The sequence below is a fragment of the Rhea pennata genome, chromosome 2, assembly GCF_028389875.1.
Source record: "Rhea pennata isolate bPtePen1 chromosome 2, bPtePen1.pri, whole genome shotgun sequence".
NCBI lineage: Eukaryota > Metazoa > Chordata > Aves > Rheiformes > Rheidae > Rhea > Rhea pennata.
In genome coordinates, this window is record NC_084664.1 from 51020639 (window position 1) to 51035472 (window position 14834).

Here is a 14834-nt window from a genome sequence, read left to right on the forward strand (position 1 = left end):
TCCGTGTCCTTGCAAAAATAAAATGTGAAGTGCCACTTTAATGATGCTGTATTTATGCAAGAGTTCTGAGATGCAAAACTCCGTCATGTTGACATTTTGAAAGTTACTGTTATGCATTAATTGACCTGATGCTAGGTAGAGCTTGAAACTTTTCTTAGCAAGTTTGTAGACCAGTGAGGTGCCTATATGAAATTTTCATAGCAATGTCAATAATGCTTGCTTGTTGATGGATAAAGGTTTATGTGTCACTTTGGAGTTTGAAATCTATCCGGTAGAGCTCTCACTAGGATTACAATGTAACACAATGTTTTTTTTTTTTCTTTTTTTTTTTTTTTTTTTTTTTTTTGAGTGGCCTCCTTTGACAGATCTGGCTACATCAGATTTACTGACTACCCTTGTTAATTTGTGTAGTAAATGGAAAGCTTGTATCTACGATTTTTCCTAATTCTTTTACAGGAAGTATCCCTTCATGCTGAGTAGCTCAGATTTTCTTTTTAGTGAAGCCCGAGGGGAAACGACACTGTGATTTCTTACTTCAAAACTGCTTCACAAAGAGCATGTAGTTGGAAGCTTAAATCCTGTCTCTTTAATACATTTAGTCAGAAGAAATTTAAATTTCATCTCCTGTAATTATTAAAATACAACTTCTGTAATTAACCTTAGAGATCTAGTAGCTTGATTTATTTATTGATTTTTAGAAAATCAGTAACTATAAAATAATACTCTCTTTTTACTCCTTAAAAATGAGAACAAAGGTGGTTTAAACTGGAAAAGAAAACCAATGCTTTGCTGTAAACTCTTCCAGAGTAAAGTAAACACACAGGCCTTGGTTTGTTTTTTTTTCTTGTCCTTTTTTTTCTAGTTCTGGCGAATATGAGTTAGACCGTGGTATTGGAAAACACCGCTGTTTTGTGATTTCTGGCACAATGGAAAGTGGCAAAAAATCTCAGCAAACTTGAAATGTATTTCAAGTATAGCTTAGTTTCCATTTTATAAACCCAAGGAGTTTGAAGTTTTGAACTGTTGTACTTCTGATTAAACCTGGCCTCACTGGACTGGCATTGACTCTTAATATTTTGTTTTTACGCACCTTCAGCAAAAATATGATAAGAATTGCATAGATATGCAATCTGAAGACAGTGCTTTGTTCTGTATCTGTCTTGCAGTAAATTGGATGTAGGGAAGAACCAGATCTCTGCTGTGCTACCTCAGGGTTACGTTGAGGCTGAACAGATAGAAGTGAAGAAACAGCAGACCTTGTAGTTTATTTTATTCTGCAGTAGAGTTCCAGAATCCCTCCCAGCATCACTTCTGTAGCTCAAGATTGAACTCAAGATTAGGTAGGTGTTAGTGACAGACATGAAAAGCAGGACTCTGGCCTTACCTCTTCTTTCACGGATGTGAACAAGCAAGCAAGATTTGAGCTAGCTGTAGGTTTCTTGAAAGAGCATGACAGTGATGTGGTGGCAGTTTTTGAGTGAGGTTTTTGAAATATTTTGGCCTCTCTAACCACTGATCACTTCTTTGGATTTGGGGGAGTCATTGTGAGGCTTCTATGGGATGAGTCTATTGACTTGCCCACTGATGCTGGATAAAGTATTTTAATAAATTTGACCTTTTCCTTTTTGATAATTAAGAGAAGAATATTTTCTTATGTAAGGAAAAAAATAGTTTCGGTTGTGTTTTGGCAGTAAAGTCTCTTGACTGATTGAGAAGCTCATCTGTTTTTCTAAATATATATATATATAAAAGGAGAACAGGTAATACTTGAATTTTAACTGTATTTTTATTTTTCAGCATGCAGCAGATTTAGTAAAAACAGTGGCATCTCGTTATGATGAATATATAAATGTTAAAGATCTGGTTGACAAAATCAATCGGGCACTTACAGCTGCAAAAAAAGATAATGACTTCATTTACCATGATCGTGTTCCTGACCTGAAAGATTTAGAGCCCATTGGAAAAGCCAGCCTTGTGAAATCTACTCCAGTTGTTGTTCCCCTCAGTCAGAAATTCACTGGTAAGCAAAGTGGGTGGAGTGCACATGGCAGCAACAGTTCATTTGTAACGTGAAAATGTTGATGTTGACTTTAGAATAGCAGTAAACTCACAGCAGTGTATTTGAGGAAAATACCATTTATCTTTCTAGTTTATTGTTTTACTACTTGATGGCAAAAGTACTGGAAGAATAAATAGCAGGTAAAAATCAGTATCTACCATATATGTGGTGTTTTGCAAGCTCTTCTACAGATTTTTCCCAGCTACTGTGTTTTCTATCTTAAATTATTTTTTTTTAATTTTGGAATTAATGCTAATATAAGGGAGAAGTATTGAATTATACAAGTCTTCACTGACTTGATTGCTTGTCTTCCGAAAAGCTGTAGAATCTTCTAGTTTGTTGGCTGAGCAAGGGAATTCTGAAAAATCATCCCTTTGTCCTTTCTTCCTTAAAAGGCAAAATTAGAAATGAAACCTTAAGGAAGACGTGCTTTGTAATCCTATAGTTGTTTTAAATATAATGTGTTCAATTATTTCTACCTCCATTTCAACAATTCCTGCCTCCATTTTCGGTCTTAGACTCAAGTGGAATGTATTAAGATAAAGCCCTGTAGAAATAATTTGATTTTATATATGTTTGTCTATATATACACTAATAAAATAAAGATATACATATATGTATGTATGTATTTCCTTCCACACAACTGGGGAAGAACTGGCTGGGTTCAGGAGTATCCTAAGCTGTTTAGATCAATCTCTATCATAAAACCTGTACTAAAGAGCTGTGAAGGTCTTTGTCTTGTTACCTTCATAGTACAACTTTAATTGTTTATATTGCTTTAATTGTAGACCTGTTTGAGAAGATGGTTCCACTGGAAGTTCAGCAGTCTGTAAGTGTTTATAACCAAAGAAGGGCAGATCTAGTAAATAGGTTAATAGCTCAAATGAGAGAAGCCACAAATCTGGCAAATGGGTGAGTATAGCAGCTTCTTAACTTTATCAAGGGGATTTTATGGAACTACGGGAAGCGCTGGTTGCCTTTCAGCCTGTAGGCATCCAGATTGCAGCAAAAGTTGGTCGGTACTGTGTGGCATACTGGCAAACTTGAGCCGTAGCAGAGGTGCTTAGAACTACTTGTCTGTAGGTGTTAAGACTGAATGCATATTAAGAACATGTGGATTTCATTTTCTTCAGTCTACTCAGTTATTACATCTGACATTAGCCCAGGCAAAGTACCTGTACCGTTCACCAAGAGGGATTTTCATATTTTATTGATCAGCTTGATTGAACTAGTGACTCAATACGTGATATTTTTCCTGCAAAGTTTTGTTGTTTATAATAAAATTTTTATATGAAGCTGAAAGATAAACCTGTAACTCAAGGGAGGTGATCATTTATCTATTAGGCAGTTAGTACTCCAAACACTTGCGACTTGTTTTATAAGTGCTAAAATGCAAAGGGGAGAGATTAGGGTTTGCTTAGTTTAAAAGCTTCAAAACTAATTTTTAATAAAGTACACTGCAGGAGTAAATTTAAAGTTTTCAGTTTGTAAATTCTATGCAAGAATACATTACACTCTGTTTCCATTTATTCCTATAGTTGAGTTGGTATGATTGTTAATTTGCATAGCAATGTGATGTGCTGGATAGAATGGATAGAACCATCTAACAATTCAAAAAAATTGTTACATAATGTGGTGGCTTTTTCAGAGTGCTGGCTTCCCTCAATCTTCCTGCTGCTATTGAAGATGTGTCTGGTGATAGTGTTCCTCAGTCTATTTTAAACAAGTCGAAGTCCGTGATTGAACAGGGAGGAATTCAAACTGTTGATCAGCTGATCAAAGATCTGCCTGAACTGCTACAGAGGAACAGAGAAATCTTAGATGAAGTAAGCTCGGCAACCACTAGCACGGAAATATTCTTGAAAAAACACCCCACCCCCCAACACACCCTAGTTTGGTCTCATTTAAATGGCAATAGAAAAGCATGCAAATGTCCAAAATACTTGCAATTTTAATGATGCTTTAAAAATACCATTTAAGTGTTAAGTTCGTATATGCAATAATTGTGCTGTCACATGTGGATTTTCCCTTACAGTTGTTGTTAAAATTAAGTAGAAGGGGGAAAATAACATTTTAAAAAAACTGGGAGAATTCTGCTTTTTATGTCTTCATATATGCAAAATTTAAAAAAAATTTAAATGTTCTTGATATTTCCTAAAATAGTGGAATACGTTTAATGTTTTGTATCTATTTTATGTTTAGGAGGGGTTATAATGCTTGTAACATTTTTAACTCTTGTAGTCACTAAGATTATTAGATGAAGAAGAAACTACAGACAATGAGCTGAAAACAAAATTCAAAGAACGTTGGCAGAGAACACCATCCAATGAACTCTATAAGCCTTTAAGGGCAGGTAAAGCTCGTGATTCGTTTCTTGGATTCTGGGATGTTCTAAAAATGCTCATTCTTCCCATGTAAATTAAAGTAGCTTTCAGTGTTCTGATATTGTCTCTAAAGAGATGAATCCTGATTTAGGAGAGACCTTGTCAAAATACCATTACTTCAATCCCTGCCATTATCTGGAGATGACTGAAGGTCATAGCAGAGGATTTGCAGCTGCTTTTGTACCTCTAGAGTACATTGCATGCTAAAGTTTCAAAAATCATATGTAATGGAGTGTATATATGAATACAATGGCTACTCTCTTATGAATCTGGTTGAAATTATCAATTAAGTTCATTGTATAGTCTAGTGTATTTATCTTTGAGGGTTTTTTTTACGTATTTCTTGTCTAATGTTTTTTCATCTGGAAGAACTTTTTAGTTTTTCAGTAGTTTGTCAGACTGCTGACCATGACTATATGATAATCACTATCTGTGTATTTAATCGGTATTGTTTTGAAGCTAATGAGGAACTGATACTTTTATACGAAGTTACAGGCTTTAAAATTGAGCAGCTCTCACAAGTTTTTTTTAATGTATTTTTGTGCACCTTTTTAGAGAATTCCTAGTTTATGCACTAGTTAAAATTTACAAGTTGTAAGTGTTAATAACAATAATGTACAGGTCTATAGAAATGTATAAAGATTGAAAAGCATGAAAATTTGCTATGGAGCAAAGCTTGGATAAAACTAGCTTGGAAATAATGTAAATATCTTTCTCTCCACCACTAGAGGGAGCCAATTTCCATAATATTTTGAATAAAGCTGTGCAAGCAGATGGACAGGTTAAAGAACGCTATCAGTCTCATCGGGATACGATTGCACTTTTGTGTAAACCAGAGTCAGAACTCAATGCAGCCATTCCTTCTGCTAACCCAGCAAAAACATTGCAAGGAAGTGAGGTAAGGCTCAGAAGTTAGTCTTTATTTTGAATAGAAATGTTACTCATTTTAACGAAGTCTACTTCTTAGTAAACTGATGTGGATGCTGATTCTTAGCTGCTTGTGGATGCTGATTCTTAGCTGCTCTTGTTTCTGCCAATGTTGAGACAGGTGATAATTAACTTATTTTGCAAAAAGTTTTAATTTTATTTTTTATTTAAAATCTACTAGAATATATTTTGTTACACTTAGAGTAAACAAGTTCAATTGCTAGGTACAACGGGACTGGTTGACAGATACTGCAAAAGGAGAAATCTTTTTTTTTTTTTTTTTTTTACGTAGGGTGGTTGGGTGTGGTGCTCAGCTTTCTGAAGCAATATAGACCACATGGAAGTCGTTGTCTAGTATTTGAAAGTATTATGTGATTAGATCACTTTGCTTTCCGGGAATTCAAGACTCACTAATATCAATATGATTATTTGCCTTATAGGAGTGATTGGTGTATTTTGGTGTCAAATTTTTGCTGCTGTATGTTCCAGTTGGATTTTCTATCTGATTATTTATTTATTTAAATCTTTGTAGTACTTCAATGTTGCTGGTGAAGGTAAATCTTCAGAGAAGACTATAACTTAAAAAAAATGAAGATCTTTGTTTCTTTGCAGTTTGTCTTGTTAAATACATTTATATACAAAAGTTTGTGCAGTAGGCATTTCAGCATTAGTAAGGAGTACAAGATGGAAACTAAGTAACAGTGAACGTGTTTGTAGGAATTTACCAAAACATGCTGACCACTTTTGAAAATTCCATTGCCTAGGTTGTTAATGTCCTAAGGACTTTGTTAGCCAATCTCGATGAAGTTAAGAAGGAGAGAGAACAACTTGAAAATGACCTGAAGTCAGTAAATTTTGACATGACAAGCAAATTCTTGACTGCACTGGCACAAGATGGTGCTATAAATGAGGAGGCTATTTCTGTGACTGAGTTGCACAGAATTTATGGGAGCTACACACAGAAAGTGCAAGAGTCCCTGAAGAAGCAGGAAGAACTTCTGAAAGACATTCAGGTACAACACACTGTCTGTATGTCTTCCTTACTCTGAAACCTAGTAGCAGGAATTCCTCTACATTCCTAGTGCTGTAGAAATCTCTATTTCCTACTATCTTGCTTTTGACTTTGTCAATGAACACTCGTTATCTTTAATCTCCTGATCACTAAAGGATACTTTTATGTTCTATTAAAAAGTGAATTTTTAGCAGGCTATCCCAAAGCTCCAATGCACATTCTCTCAGTACAGTTCAGCAGATGCATCTGCCCTTGAAAGAAGCTTTCTTTATATAAGAGGTTCTGTTCTTTCTTTTTCTCTCTCCCTCCCCCCCCGCCCCATCTTGATGTATTTCTTTCTCGAATAATGAGAGACTTGTCCTTATTGACTGCTAGGAGCTGTTTTGAATCTCCGAAGTACATTTTTGTGCATTCCTAATCGTAATTTAAAAGGTGCTTGACTTGCAGCATCTGTGAAGCTCATCAGTATACCAAATTATACTACAAAATCATAAAAATAAAAATTGATGAGAAATTCCACATGCATGGTTATAAACACTTTAATTTGCCTTAGCATTAGAAACAAGTACCTTAAACCTCTGACAAAAGAGGAAGTCTTAGTGCCTGGACAGGGAAGAACAAAGGCTTGAGTTACGATCAGGCTAGTTGTATGTGAGATGACTTGTAACTTTAAACTACAACTTGCAACTGCAAGAATATCAGTAAGAAACTTTTCAAAAAATGAGGAAGCTGTTTCTAAATGACCATGGGGCCCAAGTTAATCAAGAGTTTTAAATTCAGAGTTATCTTTTGTGTCTGTATTCTTTAAATCTTGATGGATATTTCTTTGATGTTCAAGTGTCTTGGAGATCAAGTTTGGCTGCTTCTGGCAGCTGAAGTATCCTTTTAAGTCTGGTTTTCAAAGGACATGAGATGTACGTCATTGTTTCTCTGTCAGTTTTCCACTTCCCTGTCCTCTTAATAGCTTACCGACGTCAACTGAATTTGAGGTAGAGTTCTTTAAAATACCAACTCTCAGTATTATTTTATGAACATCAGTGGAGGATAATGTAGCAGAGGGACCCTAATTAATATCTCTGAAACAGAGTCTGCAGTATGAACTTGGAAATTAGCTAGAGGCCAGATCAGAACAGAGAAGATGCATTAACTGACTGACAGTAGGTATCAGCTAATTATGTGTAGTTCTGAAAATAGCCACAGCACTTGATAATTAGCAGGTATCAGGAAGTAGAGTGTGTGTGTATGTGTGTGTGTGTGTCTGGAAGGTGAGGAAAGGTAGATATTGGGGAAAAAAGGAATCGAGCAAAGGAGTAAGAGAGAAATCAATAGACACTGAATTGTACAGGGAACTAAATTACATTATTTTCGTTGCTTTCCACCTCCCCCCCTTCCTTTTTTTAAGAATGCACATCAGGAATTCTCAAAGATGAAGCAGTCTAACAATGAATCTAATTTAAGAGAAGAAGTTTTGAAGAACTTAGCTGTAGCAAATGACAACTTTGTGGAACTTGTTGCCAATTTAAAAGAAGGCACAAAGGTACAGTAATACTTAAGAAATTAGAAGGACATTTCTTTTTCTTTCCACAATGAGATGTGAATCATAAATCATCATGAACTTTGCAGACATGCTAGATGAGAAGCACAGTCTTGTGGATTTTACTGTTGAAGTGAGGGCAGTGAGCTGCTTGAATTTTGTGATTGTTTTGACAGCTATGAAACACTTTTTTGTTCCTATCTGAATAGTAAGCTTTTCTGAACATTTTTTCTATTAAAGTAAGAAAGAGTGTTAATTACAGTTGAGTAACTAATGCAGAAATGCACAGATTCAACGTTTTATGAGAAGAATTCTTTCATATGTTCTCCTATGGTAATTAATCACCTTAAAAAGTTGTTTCATGTAGTGCTACTGCATGCATGAAGAGATCAGAAAGTTTTATTTAGCTTACTTTTTTTGACCTGGGTTTCTGAAAAAGTTTTATTTTTTATGTGTTAAGTACTTCTGTTAGTTTATTGACAGACCAACCCCTGAAAGGAAAAAGAAAGCAAAATTTTGATATGTTTGTAAGAATCAAATGCATGGAACTCATTGATGGCAGTTTAAAAATATATTTAAAGATGAATAGATCATTTAAATTACCAAGTCTTGTTCTGTTTTCAGATACATTTTTCAACTGTTTTAAATTATATTCTATTAATACTGCATTTATGTGCAGTTGTGTAATATCATAGGTGTGGACATAACTGATTAATGTGTGGTTTTAAATAGTTGGAGAATAGTTAGAGAATAGTTGGATTAGAAAGCTTCCGCTGGAACGACGGGTTCTGGGCGGTGAAGTAATATAATGCTTGTAATTGAGTCAGTATGTATAAATCTGCTAGTATGGAGTCTGAAAGTACTGACTGAGCATGTCAATTTTTTTCTTCATTAGTTCTACAATGAGCTGACAGAAATTCTTCTGAAATTCCAAAACAAATGCAGTGACATTGTGTTTGCTCGCAAGACTGAGAGAGATGAACTGCTTAAGTAAGATTTCAGTATTTTATTAAAGCATTTTAGAAAATGTTAAGTATTTATCAAAAATTCATACTTGAGGACAAGGTTATTATGTTACTTGATGGAATTAGAAAGGAAGAATGCAAGTATGATCCTTAAATACTAACATCCTCACTGAAAATAATAGAAGAAATAAATACAGAATTCTCCTTGGAATACTGCTTTGGTGTTCCCATATACCAGTTCAGTTTGGCCTGGATCCATTTCCTCTTAGGAATTCCTCTTAGGATCTATCCTAAGAAGTTATCTTAGGATAACTTCTCTCTCAGTTCTTCTCAGCATGTATCTGGTAATCTTTATTTTATTCTTTTTTCCTTTGAGAAACTTCCGATTTCTCCATCTTCTCCCTGCTGTCATTTTGGTTTCAGTAGTCAGATAAATGCTTCAGTATATGATCGCCTCCCATGTGTCCAGCAGGGAAAAGAAACCCTTAAAAATCTGCTCTGTCGTCTGATCTCATCTAATTTGTTACTGTTTAGACTATGTGGATTGTTTATGCAGCTGAAGGGAGGGAGAGAGGGGAAGTTATTTTTGTCTTTCACATCTTCACATGAAGGGCAAATAGTATTAGGGTTGGGGTTGTTATTTATTTATTTATTTATTTATTTATTTTAGACTCTCAAAAGATAAGTGTTTCTGAAAAAGCTTATCATTTAATTGGCCTTACTCAGTGAAGTAGAAACCTTTCATAAAAAAGGCTGGTTGTTAGTAAAGTTTTAGTTGGTTAAACTTCAGTTGTTCTGTGCATGTGCTGTGTCAAGTAGCAAATGCTCAACCCTCAAATCTTTTTTTAACAATACTCTTTGTAGAACTTCTCCATTTATTTGGTCATTGTGACCAAATTGTAAATTTGTCACACTTGTAAATTAATTCTTAGCATCTATACACAACCCCTTACACCTCTCTCCCCCTTCTTACATGATCAGATTTGGGAAACATATGTCTACCAAATGCATCTTTCTGTATGCTCAACCCATAGTTCAAGTGAAGTGAATAAAATCATTGCTTTTTTTCGCCTTTTTTCTCCCTTTCATCGTGGTGGTATTTTTCCTAAGATTAACATTCCACGTGTTTGGATTCCTATTTTCCCCTGCCCCACCAAGTAGGCTTAGACATACCTGTTTTCACGAAGACAAGGTATTTTTTTAAAATGATATCTTATTTAAAAGTGGAGATATTTTGCCGTAATTGTCCATGGGATAGATACTTTTGACTATGTTCTAAGAACTTTGCATTTAGTATGTTTAGTCATTGGGTGGTCAAGGTACACTTCTGTCTTTGAACATCACCACTGTTCCATAAGCCACTGATCTTTGCTGCTGAATTTTAAAAAGAAAATCACTTTAATTCCATCACTTAGTCATGTCTTTTTCTAAGATGTTAAGTTTTTTTTAATAGTTTCAGGATAATGCAGTGTTAAATAGCTAATCTGCTATATGCGGCAAATAGTTGAGATATACATATATAACCTCTCCCCTTCTTCCCCTTCTATGTTGCCTGGGGCACTGCAGGGTGACTGCATAGACGATTTACTTGGAAGTTCTTGTTTTTATTTCACGGTTATTTTTTTTGCTTTGTTTGTTTGTTTTCTTCAATAAGATTGCCTGTTGTGTTCTCCATCGTTGAAGGTCACACTTGTGTACTGTAGAATAGGAGCTTTTAGTTTGTTTCTGCATAGACTCTATACCATTGTCAGTCTCCCCAGCATTTTGTTTCAGAATGCCAGATATCAAGTTCTAGTTGTAACTTTTTGCTATGTATCTTATGTGTCATATTTTTGTGTAAAATAGTCTGATAAATTTTAAATGTTTTCTAAAGTGTCTTCTGAGGAATCTGCCAAATCTCAAATATTGAGCTTTATCTATTTTTGAGGAATATACTGCATGCTGTGACTTAGAATGACTTCCTAAGAGTTTTCATGAAAACTTGATTGTAAAATTGGAAGATACAACATGGTGCCATAACCTCCTTGTATCTTGCCATAGTTGCCATTATAACTCCAGCCATAGAGGTGACTCAATAGAAAATCTGAGAACTGGCATGCTAAGACCCCTTTTCTGGGAGAGGGACAATACCCTGATATAAACAATAGTGCAGACTATGTAACAAACTAATTTCCTATTGTTCTGTTAAGTATGTGGTATATGTATGCAATATTTAATTTAGGATAATCTGCCAGCAATACGGAATTGCTTATCTTCTGTATCTGAGCATCTCTTTACATGTCAAAATTCATTAACTTTACTCTTTTGCTTAGCCTTGAAGGATCCCTTAGGTTCTTAGCAAGCTTCCAAGCTGCTAAGTGTCTTGATTTTTCTATATTTTTTTCCCCCAAAGCTTTTTGTAACTCTGTGAAATATACCCAATATTGAATTGGAATGTAGAAAAAATGTTAGAAAATGCCTGTACCAGGTAATTGAAGAATTGGCTAGAAGATTGTTCTCTGATGAAAGTGATTTGGACTCAAGTTTAGTGTGAGCTAGCATATTGATTATGTTTTAAATACTAGATTTAGTCTTTCATTTTCTTTTTTTTTTTTTAAAAAAAAAAAACGAAACTCAGTTTGCTAAAATGTTTAACAGACAAAATTTTTAAACTGTATGTTTGTTTTTTTTTTTTTCATAGAGATTTGCAACAAAGCATTGCTAGGGAGCCCAGTGCTCCCTCTATTCCTCTGCCTACCTATCAGGCTACACCAGCTGCAGGAAGCAAGCCTGCTGCATCATTGACTCCCACTCCAGCACCCAGAACCATGGTGGTAAATAAATTCTGCAGAATCAGTGTGTTGAAAACAGAAGATCATCTATACTTTGGAACTTGCGCTAATTTTAAAATTTGTATATATCACTCCTTAATATATTGATGTATTTAGAAATATTAAAGCGAAATAGAGGGAAAAGTCTTGAAATCTTTACGTGGGTTGTATCATACAGCGCTGATGTTTGTAATTTATAGATTTCAAATAGAAAGCTTCTTGCTTTCCAGTATGTTTGAATTAGTATCTGTATGAAATAAATACAGAATCTGTGTAGAAACTCTAGCCTAATTCACTTCTCTTCTTAGGGGACTAAACCACAGCCGCCAGCACGGCCACCACCACCTGTAATTTCTGCAGCAAGCAGTCCCTCTTCTACATCAGCAGCCCCTGCCACTGCTGCAACTCCTCCTGCTGCTCCTGCTGCTAGTCCAGCAGCCAGTGCACCCACAGCAAGCACTGCACCCTCACAGCCACAAGGACCTCCTTACCCAACTTATCCAGGTTACCCAGGGTAAGCTATGCAATTATTTACATAATTATGCATTATTTTATAATCTAAAAGCACTTGTTTGGCTGTATTTGACATATTTAAATAACTTAATGAAAGATGTGTTCAGTGTTCTTGAGGCACGATGATTTTTCAATTTTAATCATGTAAGTCCAGTTGGGACATTCATGTTTTTTAAGGGGGAGGGAGATGGAGCTACAGTTCTTCTAACCTTGGCTTGTGGATTGCTGCAAGTCCTTGCATAATCAGTGTTGCTTATCTCATAGATGCTGGCCTATGTCATTTTCCGAATCTTGTTAGAGACAATGAAAAATACAGAATAAGTTCCACTGGAGTAACAATTTTTTCTGCTTTTGCTTTTTCATAATCTTTCTGAAGTCATCACAAGGAATTAGAGACAGCTGCTGTCTCTTTCAGTAACAGGCTCTGAAAATGTTCAATATGCACAATAACTCTAAACATAAAAATAATTGATTTAGATCAGTCCTAGTTCCAGCTAGCTGCTTTTCTCCGTCTTCTGTCTGCATTTCTGTTCCATGCATTATAACGTTTTTTTCCTATTTAATCCTTAAAAGTTACCACATTTTCGGCTACACATGCAGTGATTCTGTGTCTTTTTGTGTTTATTAATGAGTTACCTGTTTTTGCAAATAGTTAACATCAGTGTTTGAGTACTAATTGTTTTGGGGTATTTTTTTTCCCAATGCAGGTACTGCCAGATGCCAATGCCAATGGGCTATAATCCATACATGTATGGCCAGTATAATCTACCGTATGCACCTTCACCTGTCTATCAAAACCCTGGACAAGCACCATATCCGGGACCTCAACAACCTGGATACCCTTTTCCTCAACAGCCTTATTATCCACAGCAATAATGTGTTTGCAAAGAAACTTTGCTTGTTAAAATTTGGGAGAAATTTGCAATAAGCATACTAGAACTTTAGCTCCAGTTAATGTATCATACTGAACTGTTTGCAGTCTATAACTCTTCTTTATTGTTAACTGCTCAAAAATGTCTAGATCAGTTTTTGATTACACTAAAAACTTTGGAAGCTCTGCTGCAGCAGTACAGACTGTAGGATCATGTCAAAATTAGAGCCTAATTCAGTGGTCTGAAACTCTACACTACACTTTGACTAGACCAAAATATTTCTTTGCAAAAATCCTAAAAATAACGATTGGGATCTGATGAGCAAAACTGAAGCGGTGCGTGCACTGGGTGTGATATATTCTATGGAACTATATATCATTTCCTTCTATATTTTATCTTGTTTTTCCCCCTGAGGTTAGTTAAGATATGCTATTTTGTCTAATAATCAAGGCCTTGTAAATCTTCAGTAAAGAAATAAATTACATAAAAACAGTTTAAACACTTTGCATTCTCATTGCCATAAGATGTATTTTGTGTGTCTATTTTTTTTTAAATTTTGTCGCTTGACTTGCACTTGGCCGTAACACAAAAGTAATTTCTCAAATGCTTATCCTTACAACTGAATTTTCACCTCCTTTCTTTGAATCTGTGTGTTTTTGATGGAGTGTAATAAGCCTTTTGATAGATGAGGTCTTGTGGGTAGAATTTTCCTGTAACTTTGAGGTGTATTGGACTAAAAGATGTTCATTACTGTTTTTAAGGAACAGTTTAATCTCCAGAATACTACTTAAAGAGGAGAGATCAAGCCATTTATTGTGTGTTCTCTTACAGGACCAGTACTGGTTGATACTAACCACTTTTTCCAAAGAAAAGGTGCTTAGAAATTTGTAATGGCTCAAAATAGGGAAACTAGGGGTTGTTGGAGCTTTTCAGATTGTTTTTAATGATTTTTTTTCTTCTCTCTTGAAACGAGCTCAAAACATAACGCATTCCCCCTCAGGGAGCATGTTACCAGTAAAGTGGTTTTTTTATTTTTTTTATTTTTTTTTTTTGGGGGGGGGGTGGAAAAAGATTTACCTTCTTGTAAATTAAAAATGTTGAATATTTACTTTTGGATCCATCTTCTCAAGGAATTAACAACCTTGCACTATGTTTTGCATTAGACAGTGGAGAATATAAGCTTGTGGTTAATAGCTTCTACCAAATATTTGCTAAACATCTTTCTGTCATTTTTCTACATGCTTGTCTAGGAAGGGACTCTGTATTCCTTTAGCTGACTTATTTGGTGCTGTAGAGCAGGTTCCCCCGCTTCCCCAGTTGTTTCATACAGGATATTCTGGTCTTACAGAATAGCCATCAAAATGCCTGTTGAATGTCACTTTTTTCTCTATTTAAGTGCCTGATTAAAATATCAAGGTATGTTTTAATGTAGGGGTTTAGAGGGTGGCAGCTATTGTAGCATCTCGGTGAAAAACTCACTGGATCTTGAATGCTTTTCCACTTAAAGAAAGCAACATATATCCGTACGCGCTCCTTCCTTTCTCTGTCAAGTCCCTTTCGCTCCATGTGATCACTCCCATTACTTTTAGAAGACTACCTGTCTTTAATACTGCTCCACCCCGAAGAAAATACAGATTAAAAAGAAGGTGAAAAGTAAATATCGCTTGTAGAAACATACAGTGTGAAAATCCAATTCTTAGCAGATTTATTAACCCTATAGAAAGTTGGTGATGCGGGGTACAGGATGCAATAGGGGAA

The 14834-nt window shown here is 35.3% G+C and overlaps 1 protein-coding gene across 2 annotated transcripts in view; it reads left to right on the forward strand.

The window, feature by feature from the left end:
• PDCD6IP (programmed cell death 6 interacting protein) overlaps positions 1–13575 on the forward strand; it is a 32415-nt gene extending 18840 nt beyond the window's left edge. For both annotated transcript variants that reach the window (XM_062569492.1, XM_062569493.1), the window contains exons 8-18: positions 1798–2020; positions 2848–2971; positions 3708–3885; positions 4301–4412; positions 5172–5341; positions 6135–6383; positions 7785–7919; positions 8812–8906; positions 11562–11694; positions 12000–12205; positions 12912–13575. In XM_062569492.1, coding sequence (XP_062425476.1) covers positions 1798–2020; positions 2848–2971; positions 3708–3885; positions 4301–4412; positions 5172–5341; positions 6135–6383; positions 7785–7919; positions 8812–8906; positions 11562–11694; positions 12000–12205; positions 12912–13080 — 1794 coding nt within the window. In that variant the 3' untranslated portion in view covers positions 13081–13575. The remainder of the gene's footprint in view (positions 1–1797; positions 2021–2847; positions 2972–3707; positions 3886–4300; positions 4413–5171; positions 5342–6134; positions 6384–7784; positions 7920–8811; positions 8907–11561; positions 11695–11999; positions 12206–12911) is intronic.
• Positions 13576–14834: the final 1259 nt, after the last annotated feature.